This window comes from Harmonia axyridis, chromosome 7 (assembly GCF_914767665.1).
Source record: "Harmonia axyridis chromosome 7, icHarAxyr1.1, whole genome shotgun sequence".
NCBI classification, from domain to species: domain Eukaryota; kingdom Metazoa; phylum Arthropoda; class Insecta; order Coleoptera; family Coccinellidae; genus Harmonia; species Harmonia axyridis.
The window spans coordinates 30,063,366-30,080,693 of record NC_059507.1 but is presented as its reverse complement, the minus strand read 5'-3'; the positions used below and the strand labels follow the sequence as shown (position 1 = coordinate 30,080,693).

Genomic DNA, 17,328 nt, shown 5'->3' with positions numbered 1-17,328 from the left:
GACATGAATTTTATTTATCCGCAAGATAATCTTGTGGCATTACATTTTAAATATGATTTCTGGCATATGACCGCTACGGCTGGCTCGAATGTAGGCCAATCTGGACGTCCAATTTTCGATGACTTTTTCCAATATTTGTGGCCGTATATCGGCAATAACACGGCGAATGTTGTCTTCCAAATGGTCAAGGGTTTGTGGCTTATCCGCATCGACCAATGACTTTCCATAGCCCCCACAGAAAGTAGTCTAGCTGTTAAATCACAAGATCTTGGAGGCCAATTCACAGGTCCAAAACGTGAAATTAGGCGGTCACCAAACGTGTTTTTCAATAAATCGATTGTGGCACGAGCTGTGTGACATGTTGCGCCGTCTTGTTGGAACAACAGCTCCTAGACATTATGGTTGTTCAATTCAGGAATGAAAAAGTTAGTAATCATGGCTCTATACCGATCACCATTGACTGTAACGTTCTGGCCATCATCGTTTTTGAAGAAGTACGGACCAATGATTCCACCAGCCCATAAAGCGCACCAAACAGTCAGTTTTTTTTTATGTAACGGTGTTTCGACATACACTTGAGGATTAGCTTCACTCCAAATGCGGCACTTTTGTTTGTTGACGTAGCCATTCAACCAGAACTGCGCTTCATCGCTAAAGAAAATAAAATGGACGTAGTGCGCGATACGTATTCCGCACAGAACCAATATTTTCAAAATGAAATTGCACTATTTGCAAGCGTTGTTCGAGCGTGAGTCTATTCATGATGAATTGCCAAACCAAACTGAGAATAAATCACTTGACAGCTGTTAAATCGGTCGCCTTCTTGAAGAGTAATGCCAACTTAAAGTTATATTCCTTGAAAAAAAACACCCGTATTAACTATTCACTTATATATATATGATGAATTCTCCTATGCATATTCTACATTTGTATATTCTATATACATAATTACATGTCTTTCAGGAAGTGAAATTATTGGAAGAAAGTTTGATTGACTTATTCTATTTCGATACTACATTTTAATGGGCATATTTCTACTTAAATACTTGATTTATTAACGTTCATAAATTAAAATATCCAAGTTTTATAGGTTTTGTTTATGAACATATTCGAAAGTTGGTTTGTCACTATGCATTTTTGTTTATTGCCTAAACGTTTATATTATATGATTATAAAACTGCAATGAAAGTAATGCAATGAATTTAAACAAATTTAATTTCTTCTAGTAGTTGCTTCCCTGGAAAGTTCTTTGATCATTAATTTTTCCATGAAGTTAAATTAATATGTTTTTCTTTATTTCGAAAAATCCACATCTAATCAAATTCGATTTGAATAAAACGATCATCTGAAGAAATAATTGCAACAAGTAATCAGTTACGAGATGGTAAAATCAATAATATCAACAATATGCTTGCTACAGATCTTGACACCACGTTCGTACTTTCCTATATTTTTTTTCAACCAACATTCACTTTCTATTTAACATTTTTCTGCACCTCTAACTTTACCGCAGTCCGCAGAGTGATAAACTACAATATTACGAGGTGTCATTTATGAATCTATCAATGAATTAGGTACTTACATTTAATATTGTCAATTTCACTTGAAAGGCAGTTTCTTATGAATTACTGGGTTTGAAACTTTGCGGTTGCTGATCACTTGTCGAGTATGGAGAAAATACTCTAGCTACGCCAATGATGGGGAAAAAAGGAATGTACTACTGTAATGTACTGGCTAGAATAACAACTCTTCAATATTATTAATATTAACAACAACCAATTAGGTTTTTCAGTATGTTAAACTTTATTGTATGAAGTGTTTTTGATCCAGCGTCGACTGCCAAGTTTTTTTATTTTATGTACCTATGTGGATTAATCAAACTTTCATATTCCTTAGATTTAGTCCTTTAGATAAACAAATTAATAATTGATCATCAAAAGGCTCCGCTTGAAGTGATGATCGAAATTCAATAGGCCGATGCAATAACTTTGGATAAATAAGAAATATTTCAATCAACATGTGATACATTTTTGCAATCAGCTCAGCTAGAGTAATCGGAAAATTGGGGGGTGTTCCATTTAAAATAAAATGACGAGGACGTCATTATTCGAAAGTAATTCAGCCTGTACATTAGATTATTATTTCAAAATACGGTAAATTAAAATAAAAAATCGACGCGTTTCAGGATTATTTTTTAAAATGGTCTGTTTAGCTGAAAATTAATTTGTTCCATACTTTACGGACACAGTGTGTAATGGAAACGAATGCTCTAACTAATCTAAATTTTTATGTTTGAGAGCGGAAACTAACCTCAATATTTCCGTATACAGTAAGAATAACTTCCCGCACAGTTGAGTGGATGACTCTTTAATCATTCGACAGTGATTATAGACGAACATAAATTTTTTTGAGTGTTTCCTTTGAGTGTTATTTGCCTACGAAACTCTTCAGATGAGGATGTATCGGTCATAAATTATCGCTTCTAAATTAGCGCTGTTTGAAAGAAACGTCCAGTTCATTTCAGCTCATACACTGTGTTCGTAAAGTATGGAACAAATTCATTTTTAGCTAAACAGACCATTTTAAGAAACAATCCTGAAACACGTCGATTTTTTTATTTCAATTTACCGTATTTTAAAATAATGATCTAATATACAGGCTGAATTACTTTCGAGTAATGACGTCACTGTCATTTTTTTTAAATGGAACACCCCCATTTTGTCTCAATTTTCGGATTACTCTAGCTTAGCTGATTACAAAAATGTATCACATGTTGATTCCGATTGGTACAGGGTGGACAAAAATACAATAGTTTTGTGTGTGCCCATAAAGTAACGCGTAACATTGTTTATTAGTTAAATTGACAATATTATCAAAAATACTTATTGTCTAGCGGCAATAAACAAATAATGACATTTCACAAAAAACTAGACGACTATGTTCTTTTTAAATTGATAAGAAATACTTTCTTTCATATTCTGTCTGCTAGACCACAAGTACCAAACATGTTTGGAAACAGGTCATTTTTATTGATCTAAAAATGTTACCAACTACAGGGTGTTATATTCAAACCAATTGCCGCTAGACAATAAGTATTTTTTGATAATATTGTGAATTTAACTAATGAAGAATGTTACGCGTTACTTTATCAGCACACACAAAACTATTGTACTTTTGTCCATCCTGTACCAATTGGAATCAATATGTGATACATTTTGGAATCAGCTCAGCTAGAGTAATCGGAAAATTGACACAAAATGGGGGTGTTCCATTTAAAAAAAATGACGGTGACGTCATTACTCGAAAGTAATTCACCCTATATATGTATTGGATTATTATTTTAAAATACGGTAAATTAAAATGAAGGATTGACGTGTTTCAGGATTATTTCTTAAAATGGTCTGTTAGCTAAAAATGAATTTGTTCCATACTTTACGGACACAGTGTATAATCGTTCAGTCTGATTTAAATGTCAAATGTCTCAGCGTGTAGTTGAGCTCTTCTCAATGCAAATACCTCGGTGAATACTCGACAGTCCGGTGATGTCAAAAGAAGTGGCAGAATGCGTTTATTATTAGATAACATGCTGGTATATTTCCGCATTTCTTACCTCAATACAGTTACGGGTTTCAATTGATTTCGATCTAGAAAAAAAACGATTCGATAGATGGATGAAGTGTTTCGTTCGGATGGTATATTTATAGAAACTTGGTTTTGTAATTGTTTGGAGAGAAAATCGTACACATGGCTTTTTGTATGTGATTAAGTATTGCCTAATGGAATTCTGTTTTGGTCATTTTGTAACATGTTTCGTTTGGCACTGTTTTATTACTGTCCCCTCATAAATTTAGTCGGTTATTTCCATGAGAATCTAAAACGTTGAATTCAATGTGAAGGTGTAAGAATGATTATTTCCACATTAACCGACTAGATAAACTTTCATAACTCCATTTTCATAACCATGAGGAATAGTAATTAGTGGTGTAAAATATTTTTTCGGCAACCGTCCGGGAAGTGCTCACTTCCCGGACGCTTTTTCTCTGAGAAAGAAGCATTTCCCAGCCTAGTCCGGAAAGTACGTACTTCCCGGACTAGGCCGGAAAAGAATCATAGAATCCATAGCAACCGAGAAAACGGCTGACAGTTCATATGAAATTATTTGTCAACAATTTGCATGTTTTTTTATCGCAATCGCAATAAAATATGGAGAGCAGTAGCGATAGTGTTATTCTACACGGTTGCCGAAAAAATATTGTACGCAACACGCCCGAAAATGGTTTTTTTGGACTCACAGACTTCCAGGACTCGCTTACGCTCGTCCTGGAATTTTGTCTATTCGTCCAAAAAAACCCTATTTTCCGGACTTGTTACGTAAATTACTATTATTTTGGAAAAAATTATCAGTTCAACATTTTAATTTTTCATTTCAATTCTGATCCTTGTAGTTTTAGCCTCAGAAATTTATTTTTTCATCGAGCTTTTTCAGTATCATATCTGAGGATGTGATTCACATTGTTGGGTAGCCTTTTTGAGCGCTCGTTCCCCAAACTGATCGCTCTATCATTTCGCCATAATGTCTGCAATTTTCGAATTTTGATCAGGGAATGGTATCGAATTATAAGCTTTAATTATGTCCGGCCGTCCGTGAACGTGATAAATCTCGATGGGAAAAACCTGAAAATTTGCAATTTTCAAGGTAGGTTCGGATATCGAATGCTGTGGTAAAGTTCGTTAATAGGTAAAATTCAATTAGGGTTTTCGTAAATAGAGCTATTCGCAATTTTGTTTTCTTGATATTTCAAAAGCTACAGAATCGAACGAAATGAAATGTTGTATTTAGATGTGAAATGTGTCTGATGAAAAATTTAATATCAAATTGAATTTTTAGTTACTATACCTTAATTTTTAGAATCTCTATAAGCTTTCAAGGAATCGTTTTGGCAACGAAACCAAATTACTTTCAGAAAAATGTGTGAACTCCAGACTTCATAAAAATATCGAAAAAAATACCCAATATTTCCTTGACCACAAAACCGATGCAGTTTAAATTTTAGCAAAAATTCCAGCTGAACCTATTTTCATAGAAAATTTAGGAAAATATTGGAAAAAATTCAATATTCCCGTTACAACAGATATGATCGATGATAGATTTTGCCCATATGAATAGAATAACAATTTCGAACTTATTGTGAAATGTAGTGTTGCTCATAAGAACCTTAAAAAGTTTGGTTAGAATATCGAAAATATGTAGATGTATAATTGTAAGCTCAATGCAAAATTTTAAGTTCATTGTTTCACCAGAATCATCATTAGATTAGAATATCGACCAAAAATGAACACTGAAGTGAAGTCGGTTACTTTTTAGCGCTCTTTATTGATGCAGTACTTTCGCCCTTGGAGGTCACAGAACTTGTATATATGAGCGCTCAAAAGCTGCAATTCTAGGATACTATTGAAAAGTTATTCATAAATTAAGTGTTATCGAGTTTATGAAGATTTTTGAAGTTATGGTGTGAGTATTTTTTTTTCAGGAAGTGATTAGTCTAGTGTAAAGTTCAAGTGGAAGAGTTTCCTAATTCAGTTCCTTGGACTCCTAACTATTTGTTTAATGCAATTGAACACATATTTATTCCAATTACCACTGAAAGATAAATACCAATTTTATCAGATAGGAATATTTACGGTAAACACTAGATTTAATATCGCCTATATTGAGAAAGACAAAAATTTTTTTTAATCCTTGAATAGTTAAAACTTTAATCTTTATATCGAATTCCAACAAAATCGGACATAGATCCCGATTATTCCACTTTTGCGCATGAGCAAAGCTGACGTTGTCACTTACTACTAATTCTGTGGCTAATCCGTTCATTCTTGTAGACCGAAATCGTGAATATCTCAGCTTCGCACAGATTTCATGGTTTTATTTCATTATTATATGTTGGTACTCGGAACTTTCCTGTTCAGTAATGATGAACTGTCAAACTTTACCGAACGGAAATGTCAACACAGTTTGACATTTCCAACTGTTAAATCATAGACAACAACCATCGAAACTTCTCATGCATGAGGAGTTTTATCCTCGCATTTTCAATGGCACTAGTTTCATCATATCCAATTCAGACTATCATACCGAAAGAAAAACACGTTTTCGATGCTAATTAATAACGTTACACATCAGATAAAAAGCAGAAGTCGGAGAAGGTAGGCCAGGTCAGGAAATTATAACTTTTGATGTGGTCGATTCTCCTCCGCTTCTTCTGCATGTGTGTATATTCTACTTTCTTTTCTTATTTATTTATGCACTCCTACAGTCCTACCGATGCTTTTACCACTTGTTAAGAATGGGAATGTGATTGTTTCAGTTTCGTTCGGTTTATGTATCGAGATCGTTTTCTTTATAAAGGAGGTGAGTTGATATTCAGAATGGTAATGATCGTTTTAAGAATCGATTCATTACTAATTTTACTTTGGTTGTTTCAATGGTTCTTATAATGTTTCAATTTTTCCTGAAAGAATATCTTTTCGTTTTCTATCAATAACTTAATTATAAGAATGGTGTTCCTAAATTGAAGGTACAAACAAAAATGACAGATTCCTCGGATTATTAAAAAAAGTGATATAAACTTTCCTCGTTTTTAAGATACCAGGTGTTAGAGTTTGATTTTTTCTCATAGCAACTTCCCTTCCCATGATATATATAACTCAAATTTTGCATAGATCTCAGAGTACTAAACATAGATAGAGGGAGCATATGTCATTTCAGTAAGCAAATTTTGTCCCTAACATGAACATCAAATTTGACATGAAGCGCGCGGAAATGAAATCATATCATTGATACGATATTTCACTCAATTCGCGAGTTTCTCCACAAAAAACGTACTTCTTATGTCCCATAATGAATCAAAGTTGCATATTAACTCAACATCCCATGAAATAAATACCTAAATATATCAGAAATTAATAAAACAAACTTCAAGCGCGCTTAACGACTTGAAACAACCGATGACACTAGGAGAGTCAAAGAAGCCAATCCTTGGATTTCAGCAGGTAGATACAGAAAATAATAAATATTCTGCTTATTATAAATTCGACAATTAGAAAAAATTGGAGCTCCATCACGCTATTGATGTCGAATTTTGTCCATTGGGGTTAAAAAATGATGGATATCAAGAGAACTTGAATCATTTGTGTTTCTGTGTGCGTAACAATGTTTTGTGCTCGATCATAATAATTCTTCAATAGTTTTTATACTCATAATCTTGAATATTCAAAACGCAAACTGTTGAATCATCGCCAAGAATTGAAGTTTTTGTCTTGGAATGAATCTAAACGTTTATTATCTATACAATGAAAAAAAAACTGAATAGTTCAAAATGAAAATAAGGCAGTCAATTGAATGGTTATCAATGTTTCGCTCTAATTGTTTAAGTGGATACTAGTTTTGAATAATTGTAATAATGGTACCACTTCCTCTCTTTATTTATTCCATATGAAAAAAAATATGAACAAGTTTTTCGAGCAAATTATCAAATGCGTTCCAAAGCCCTCTATTGAATGAATTGTAACTAAATTATGAACTTGAAACGAAAAAATTTGATGCATATTAATGAAATTGATAATAATGAATAAAGCAACTATGTTATGAGTCATTCATGAATTCCAACTGCCAGTGTTCATTATAATAATTACGAAACTTAATCTATTATTTTCAAAAAATTTGATTTATTTGTTATATTTCTTCTGGTCAGTTTTTAATGAGGTGAATAATTATAAAGTGTCATTCAGCTATCCACTCGTTTCATTAACATTCTGCATTTGTTAAAGGTTTTCCTTACTACGTATTATATTCGTGACATTGTTATGATTAAATTTGTTCTGTATTATTATCTATTATTATATTGCATAATCGAATAATTATATTTTTTACTGGAGGATTGATAAGGAGTGAACAGCTCCAGTATACTCTTTCAAATTCTTTTATTAATTATTTTATCATTACATCATACCTATATTTTTTCATATGTTATTCTCATGTTACGATGGCAATTTCCATAGTGATTTGTGAGAATTTATAATTATGTAATAACATTATTTCATTAATGAGAGACTCGAATACCCAGCCTCATTGAAAGTTTGTGTTTTTTCAAGCATTTGTGACGCATGCGAAACTACAACTGAATTCTTCACCAGTGGGTTGAAACCAGTAATTTCAGACCTCCCTCGGCCCAAATTTCAAAAAATATTTACACTTCTACGCCAAACTCAACATGCTCCACTATGGAGATGGTAGGTGCATTTGGCAGGGATTTCTGTGTTCCAATCTGATGATTCTATCGGTGGTATAATAATAATGAAACACCTTAATTTCTTGAGAAGGTGGACCTTCGGAAATGGCTTGAGAACGCCTCGCCAAAGTGGGTTGTAACCAGTAATCTCAGACCAACCTCGGCCCAAAATTCGAAAAATATTTTGGGATAATGATAGCGCTGGAAGAAGCGCACAAAAATGTCCATTCTTGAAAAATTTATGGTTTAACAGTTAGAATATACAAAAATAAGTTGCATTGACCATGTAGTCATGTGATAAACTGCTCGTTAAAAGTTGAGGCTATTGAATTAATTCAAAAAAATCTAATTTCCTTTTAGAAATATGAAAATGTAGAGTATTCTTGTAGGAATAAAATGAATTATGTAATCACAGTAACCAAAATACAATTCATACTTGTATTCACCTTCACAATAAAATATGACTACCACGTGCATCAATAACCTAACTGCTAGGCATCTTCTCTGCATGCTTTCCATAGTTATTGAGAAATGAGAATATACCGCTGAATTCGTTGCCCAAGTTGTAGCAAAAGATCTCGGAGCTATTGAAGCGCTTCCGGATGTGGTCTGTGAGCTTCAAAGGTTCTTTGTAATTGGTCCCAAGCGTGCTCGATGGGATTTGGGTCAGGGGGTAATGTGGGATACCCTGTTTGCTTTTATACTGGTAACCATTAGGTGGGATTTGTATGGTAGTGCAGTATCATCTACAAAAACTAAATTTTCGCCTATACCAGCATGAAATTGTGATACTACTCATCACTATCATTAGTTATCAACTACTCCGTTGATAACTCCATATATCCAGACATCATGGTTCTTGGAAAAAACTCTACTCCAAATAATAATGAAAAGGATTGACTTTTTCAACATTGACTTAAAGGAGAAGTCTTCTGACTGTGCTTAGGGAAATTGAAGTACCTTTGAGGTCTAGAAGACGTTGACTTGGCATTCTACTAAGAGGATGACCCATCACAGAAAAAGTTATAAAACTTTGTCTAACATTGAATAAACTGAAACTGGCCACTTAGAATTGTGTTCGCCCATTTGAAATATACAAAATGCCTTTTTTATAGCTGTACGTTAGGCGTGGGCCATTTTGTTTAATTTTGAGATTTTCTATCTTTCTCAAGGCTCCTTATCAGACGCTGAAGGAAGGCAACCTTCTTGTGGTGGTTTGTTGACGTAGTAGATTCATACACAGGTATATCAGGTCAAATAGTATAAACATTGTATGTTGGAACAATCCGAATAAATTGATACATCTCAAAATGTGGAAAAATTCTACAGTTTTCCTCATTTTCAGAACCTGCGCTGCAACTTTTAGCTAAGCTGCTATTGATTTCAATGGATGTGGAAGTTTTCTTAATTTAAATTTTTTTTGCAGGTTAAAGACGATGTCTTCCCTTCACGGCTTACCACCCCTTCCAAAAAGCCTGAGTGGCTTCAACCTTGACGAAGACTATTCGAACCCTTCAACCCCTGCCAGATCATCATCCATGAGAAGTCAACAAGGTTCCCTCTCTTCCTTTGGATCAGGTCATGGGGGCTTCCATCATTTCAAGAGTGTTAATGGAGCCTCAGATTTATCGTCCATGGGACAAAGTAGAAAATCTACGAATTTAGATGCCCAGCTTGCCATTTTGAAGCGAGAAATGGTAAGTTGATGTTAATTTTTGGGAAAGGGGACATCATAATTGAAGATCACCGTTAATGATGATTCTTAAAAATTCGACACTATTCGTCAACATGTATAGCAAAAAAGTTTGACAAATTTAAAAAAATTGGTTTAATATCTGATATTTTCTTGTGATATTAGAGGGATATTCTCATGCCAGGTGTGCAAAACGCGTCCGAAAACACTATAACTCCTGAACGGGGAAATCCAGAGCAGCACTTTATACATTTTCCATGACCAATTCGCACATTTGCAGCTGTATCTCCTCGATAATGTCACGTATTCCTTCTTTAAGGTCTTGAATCGATTGTGAAGGATCTGTGTAGATCTTATCTTCAACTTGGCCCCAAAGAAAATACTCTAAAGGTGTTAAATCACAAGATCTCGGTGGCCAATTGTGATCACCCCTCGTGATCCTTTGTACAATGTAGAAATCCCAAGATTGACGAGAAATCGCTTAAACCTAAGTTATCGTCAACACAACGAGCTACAGTAGCAATATTCCCAGTTGTTTTCGAGCGACACACACGGTGCTTCACATAACTAACTTGTCCCAATAGCTCAATTTTTTTAGCAGTTTCACTACCACCTAAAAGTGCTTGAGTTTTGCGAACTGTGATTAAATTTTCACTATTTTTGTAGTTAATTTAATTTCAATGTGTTGTTGAAGCGTGTATCGTTTCATTTTTAGTAATAACGTAGTTTTTACTCATCAAATGTTAAAACATGAAAGCTTCAAAAGTGACAACTGCCCATATGGGGGAGCTATTCAAAATGAAACATCTTATTGGAAAGCTCTTTACAGCAAAGTAACAATTTCCATTGATATACACGGTTGATCACTTACCTGAGCTTCTGCTTGCTTCTGTCACCAAGTCAATGCTTTTTTCGATTTTTTTAATTTCCCCAAGTTTTGATAGTTCTTCGACTTTTCGCTATAGACAAACCTCAAAAAAACAAAGATCGTAAAGGTCTGTCCAGCCCTTAGAATTCGCTTTTTTGTTTTACAACAAAGAAATATTCTAAAACATCGTTTTTCTGTTGATATAGCGCGACCATAGAAGCAAGTTGAGATGCTTTCCAAAAATCCACATTGAGTATACTCCTTTCACATAGCAGCATTTCTCGTCCTTCATTTGTATCAAGTGGGGATGTTAAAAAAATACTGAATCATTTCTATGATTCGTTACACTCACCTGCTTCTACAGCTCGGTTGCGTTATACCTTGCAGAACGCAATAATTCTCAGATAAAATCAGGTGTAATGGCCGTCGGACATCTGGGCAATGTATTTCGTGCTGAATAAATGCGAACTGAATCTTTAAATTCAGCGAAGTTGAAACAAAGATGCATTATTTTCGTGTCAACTGAATAATTGTATGCCTTTTTCAATTCCAAGAATATTATGAAAAAGGTTTGTGGTAAGAATTATGAAATTATATAATTAACCTAGTAGATCGATAATATAAGGTGTTTATAAACATAAACCGGTAGTGCAAATGGATTAGATATATAAGCTGATGTATCTACAAACCGGTAGGTCATTAGTGTCAGTAATGTGTTGTAGCTTTTGCACATTAGGTGTCAGATTGTTCAATATCAGGAACAGAGACATCGAAGCGAATTAAAAAATGATATAATCAAAATTATTGGTGTGGAATCGTTTTCTAAAAATAACTCAAATTAGTTGATCATTATCTTCATCTCCATATTTGTTGAATTTGGAATTATTTATCCATCATGAGTCAACATTATTGTCGAGACCAACTCGCCAAATATTGTTTTAATGATAGCATAGACAATCATTTGAAACGTTGTCTCAATTAGACGGGATCTGTTTATACACATCAATCTCTAAGCGTTTATCTTTTTTCTTGCCTTCACATAAATATTTCATGTAATTTTTTTTATGTGCCTTTTATGTTGAAGTTTTATATTGAAGTTTTCACAGATTATCAAAATTTGGTTTACTGATTCCAATAATAAACTTTAGGAATTGTCCGACGCAAATATCTATCTAATCAACTTACTGGTCTATATTTTGAAATATGTTTAATTCAAAAATCAAATTATTAATCTGTTCGTTCGTTTTCTAGTGCCTTGTCAAACAATGTCAAAAATTCTTGGAAATGACATTGAACCTAACCATGTTTTTTTGAATGTCAAATAAGAGATATTGTTTTATACAATATTTTCTTCCTCAAAGTACTTCCTATAGCAGTTAATGAATCATTAATTTTTTTGATTTATATCGGTTAATTCATTGAATTTTTTACTGATTTACTTGTAGTTTGGTGGCTAAGTGCTGATGTGTTATCTAGAATTCCTGAGTTTATATCCTAAAATTACAGTTTATTTTTCTCCCAGCCTCTTATTTTTGTATGTAATTTTAAATATCACATGAAATCGAAGAAAGTATCAGGTGTGTGAATAAGTCCTTCCCGTTTTTTTTCAAATTTTGAGCCTTTATTGTGAAAAAATGGTTACAAATGAATTATTGAAAGTATTGGCCATCGCTAGCTACAACTTTTCCCCATCTTTCTGGCAACATACGAATCCCGTTGCGAAAAAATTCGACCGGTTTGGCCTCTATCCAGTCATCCACCCATTTTTTGGCTTCCTCGTAGGAATGGAAGTGCTGGTCAGCCAGGCCATGCGTCATCGATCTGAAGAGATGGTAATCAGGCGGAGCAATGTCTGGACTATACGGCGGGTGGGGTAGGACTTCCCATTTGAGCGTTTCTAAGTATGTTTTCACCGGCTGTGCAACATGTGGGCGAGCATTGTCATGTTGCAAAATAACTTTGTCGTGCCTGTCGGAGTATTGTGGCCGTTTTTCTCGCAGTGCGCGGCTCAAACGCATCAATTGTCGTCGATAGACCTCGCCTGTGATCCTTTCATTCGGTTTCAGAAGCTCATAGTAAACCACACCTAGCTGGTCCCACCATATACAGAGCATGAGCTTGGCGCCATGAATATTTGGCTTGGCCGTCGATGATGATGCATGGCCGGATAGTCCCCATGATTTTCTTCGCTTCGGATTATCGTAACGGATCCACTTTTCATCGCCAGTCACGATACGATGCAGAAAACCCTTTCTTTTATGTCGCTGAAGCAGCTGTTCGCAAGTGAAAAAACGCCGTTCGACGTCTCTCAGCTTCAGTTCGTACGGCACCCAATTTCCTTGCTTTTGGATTATTCCCATGGCTTTCAAACGCTTGGAAATGGTTGTTCGGTCAACTCCCAATGCTTCAGCAAGTTCTTCTTGCGTTTGACACGAATCTTCATCAAGCAAAGTCGCCAATTCTTGATCTTCAAAGATTTGCGGCCGCCCGGAACGCTCCTTGTCTTCCACGTCGAAATCGCCACTTTTGAAGCGTCGAAACCATCCGCGAACACTTGAATCATCGACACAACCTTCTCCATAAGTTTCCTGAAGCAACCGATGCGCCTCGGCAGCAGATTTCTTCAAATTGAACCAATAAAGTGAAACTTCCCGCAAATGACGTCGACTCGGCTCAAATTTCGACATTTTCACGATTTCAAAAATTTATGATGCGAAAAAATTTCAACTAATGTGTTAGTGTGGAATTGTTGACAGATGAATAAGCTTTGATTATGACATATGTAACCATTAAATACTCGCACAGTATTGGTGGCGCCATCTCTTACAAAAAACGGGAAAGACTTATTCACACACCTTATATAAATTATTGTGGCCTAGTGACACTTCGCTTGACCGAGAGATGGCGTCTTGGACTGGTCATCTCTTGGAAGATCGGAATCATTTGAGATATAAAACCGACCGTTCGACACTAAAGTCAAGATGTTCCTCTATGTAAATGGAAGATGTATTTGGCAGAGATTTCTGAGTGCCAAACTGATGATTCCATCTGTCATATAATAATAATAATGAATAATAACACCGCAATCCATTGAGAGAGGTCGAACCTTCATAAATGGATTGAGAACACCTCGCCAAAATGCAATCAATGAAGAATTGCTAGATTTATTTATTCGAACAGAAAATTTCTCTGTCATCTGTTGTCATCTGATCAAATTTGATACGAATATTTCCTTTGATTTACCTATATATACAAAAGCTCAAATGTTTTCAAGCGCTAACTTCAAAAATTCGATAGTAAAAGTAAAACATAATGATCTATCATTATATTGAAGGAGTATATTTACATTCTCTTTGTCGAGTTTCGTTACTCCGTTAGACCAGTTGGAAATTTTCTGAATATAATGAGTCATAGGCGGAACAAGCCATAAATGCTTCCCCCGTAAGAAGAGCAGTCCGATCTATGTTTCTCTATTTCAAGTTGAGGTACAATGCCCCCCCGGTCAATAATATATGGGCCCGCATTTCCATTTGATCAATTTTCCTAGTTTTCTTTATCTATAAATAATTTTTTTTCAAGAATACTTTCATTAGGTGACGTCACGTTAGAGGTGAAACAAGCGTTTGGCTTTCGGAAACATGAAAGAGAAGACTTTCATGATGATACTTCCATCATGAATGAGGCGTCTTCATGAATTCTTTTTCCAGAATTCTGTTCTTATTTTTTTTTTGTTTTTTTTGTTCTAAATTGATCAGTTCGTTCTTTAAAAGAATAGTCTGTGCTTCAGAGAGTTATTAGATCAGAAGAATTAATTTTTTTCCCGTGTAGACGCCACATAGCTGGATTTTTGGAAAATCTCTTTAACGATGAAATGATGCACACAAAAGATCAGTAAAATCATAGGTTACAACATTTAAGAATTTGTTTTTTGATCTCCTAATCATACAACCTTCACCACATTTTGCAATTTTCTAAATTTCAGTTCGCTCAGTTGAGTATCTTCTAAATTATTAATAAAACAAAATTAAATGTGTATAACTCCGTAACTATAGAATGGACTGTATCCATTAGCAAACTCTGACCCTTAAAATTTCACGTCTCTAGCACATTTCGGTATTGTGAATACGGCTATCGGCCGTTCAGACAATCAAAAATATAAAAAAATTGATATTGATATTAATCTCGAGAAATTCTGCACGAAACTTGAGATTGTTGTTTCATATAAAAATTAAAAATTTCAACTCCATCAGTTTGATTTCAAGGAAATATTTTTCGATCTTCTTCTAGACTTCTCTAAACATGAAAAGTTGCACGAAGCTCGAGATCGTTATTTTACATTCGAACGTTCGATCGAATGTGCAGTTTTGAAATAAAAAGTAAAGCTAAATTTCAAACGGTCATATCTAGGGATCCTCTATTCTATTAAGTAACTGAACCTTATCATTCGGGATCTAGTTTCTAGGTGTTTCTTTCGTTGGACAGTTATCGTGTTTACTGTCGGCCAGACATACTCGAATTTGAACAAGAATCATTCATCAGTGAGTCAAAATTTATGGGTTGAAACCATTCATTCCCGATTAAAACTTTGAAAATTAATAACATTTTAATCAAATGATAGAGTGGTCTGTTCAGGCAACAAGCTCTCAAGAAGATCGGTAAATGTTCGATTGCGACTTCCCTTTCGCTAGAGAAATTCGCTGACGTTAAGGTGGCAAACTTGGCGTCGGTGGCAAAGGTTAAGAAACTGAGGAATAAGAGGTGTGTTTTAATTTAGAGCCGCAGAAAAAAACTGACACTTCCATTCCCGGCAAAAGGTTGGGCGTTTTCCTTCTTCGGTCACGAATCCCTGAATCGTGCATTATGGGACCCAAAGAGGTAAGGAGCCGACCTATTACTATCCTTTCTTTTGTCTATCCCAACACGTTTGAGCGGTTGGATTACGAAGATTCGGCGAGTTTGTTAATAGGATTAAATATCTACGCGAAAACGAAAGTTTCTGCAGTTAAAACAATCGTGTTTTTTCTTGCCTTGATTTTAGTGAAGATACTCTGGTTACCCAGGATTGGTTTTATAGAAGTTTTCTATTGACTCGTACAATGACAAAATATGTTTGCTGACTTGGTGCCAGGGCTAGTTTTCTTGACAAATGATTTTTTAGAGCGGTGAAAGTACGTATACGTTTTGAAAAATTTATTGTCAAGAATAGGGAACCAGAAGATTTCAAACGTTCGTCATTCGAGGGCGATACAGCGATTCGCATGGATAAGGTTCAAGGTAGATTGTACGGTACTAGATAATATTCTCTACCTTATTTATGCGAGCTAAATCTCGCCCCCAATAGTGTAGTTCAATGTGCTTTCTAATTTTTTCTGAATAAAGACCTTTATTATTATTATTATAGCGATCTTCCAACTTTTCGATAACATTTTTGTAGTACGATTTGTCTTTCGCTACAAAATAGGCCTCTGTTTCGGCGATTACTTCTTCATTGGCGCTAAACTTCTTTCCAGCGAACGAGCATTCTTTTGAGGTCTGAGAACAGGAAAAAGTCTCTGGAGGCCAGAATTGGCGAATATGGTGAATGCAGAAGCAATTCGAAGCCCAATTAATGCAATTTCTCCATTGTTTTCATTGATTTGTGACACGGCGGCGCATTGTCTTGATGAAACAACACCTATTTTCCCCAAATGGTTCCGTTTTTAAACGATTTCATCCCTTAAACGATCCAATAACGCTATATAATAATCGCTGTTGATTGTCTGGTTCTTTTGGAGGTAATAAATGAATATTATACCTTGCGCATCCCAGAATACTGATGCCATAACCTTGCCAGCTAACTGTGTTTTTCCTTGCTTTGGATTCGGTTCATCGTGTGCAGTCCACGCAGCCGACTGTCGATTGGACTCCGAAGTGAAATGATGGAGCTCCATCCATTGCTGCATATCGACGCCAAAATTCAGGTTTATTGCATTTAAACAGCATCGAACATTGCTTAGAATCATTAACAAGTTGTTGCTTTTGATCGATTGTGAGCTTTGTGAGCTCGCGCGGCACCCATTTTGCACACAGCTTTCTCATGTTCAAATATTCGTGGATGAATATGTGAATATCTCGATCAACTTCACTTTACGGTCATTCAAAATTATATTGTGAACTTTTTTGATTTTTTCTTCGGTGACAGCCTATTTTGGGCGTCCACTGCGTTCGCCGTCTTCGGTGCTCATTTCACCACGTTTAACCTTAGCATAGCAATACCAATCAATGATGGTTGATTTTCCTGGAGCAGATACCGAAAACTCTTCATCATGCCAATATTTTGCAATATTTTATCAGAACACGAAATTCTTTTTTTTTTTCATCTTTTTTCAATCACAAAGTGTCGTTTTGAAACGCGATCAACTTTAACTCCAACACGAAATACATATTAGTTTCTGGCGAATGCTGGACTTCAGTTATCGGAGATAATTGCTCTCTGCACG

At 35.1% G+C, this 17,328-nt stretch overlaps 1 protein-coding gene across 3 annotated transcripts in view; it reads left to right on the top strand.

Annotated features, from left to right (window-relative positions):
• LOC123684854 (myosin-G heavy chain-like) overlaps positions 1 to 17,328 on the top strand; it is a 74,894-nt gene that overhangs the window by 30,479 nt on the left and 27,087 nt on the right. For all 3 annotated transcript variants that reach the window (XM_045624327.1, XM_045624328.1, XM_045624329.1), the window contains one exon: positions 9,715 to 9,985. In XM_045624327.1, coding sequence (XP_045480283.1) covers positions 9,715 to 9,985 — 271 coding nt within the window. The remainder of the gene's footprint in view (positions 1 to 9,714; positions 9,986 to 17,328) is intronic.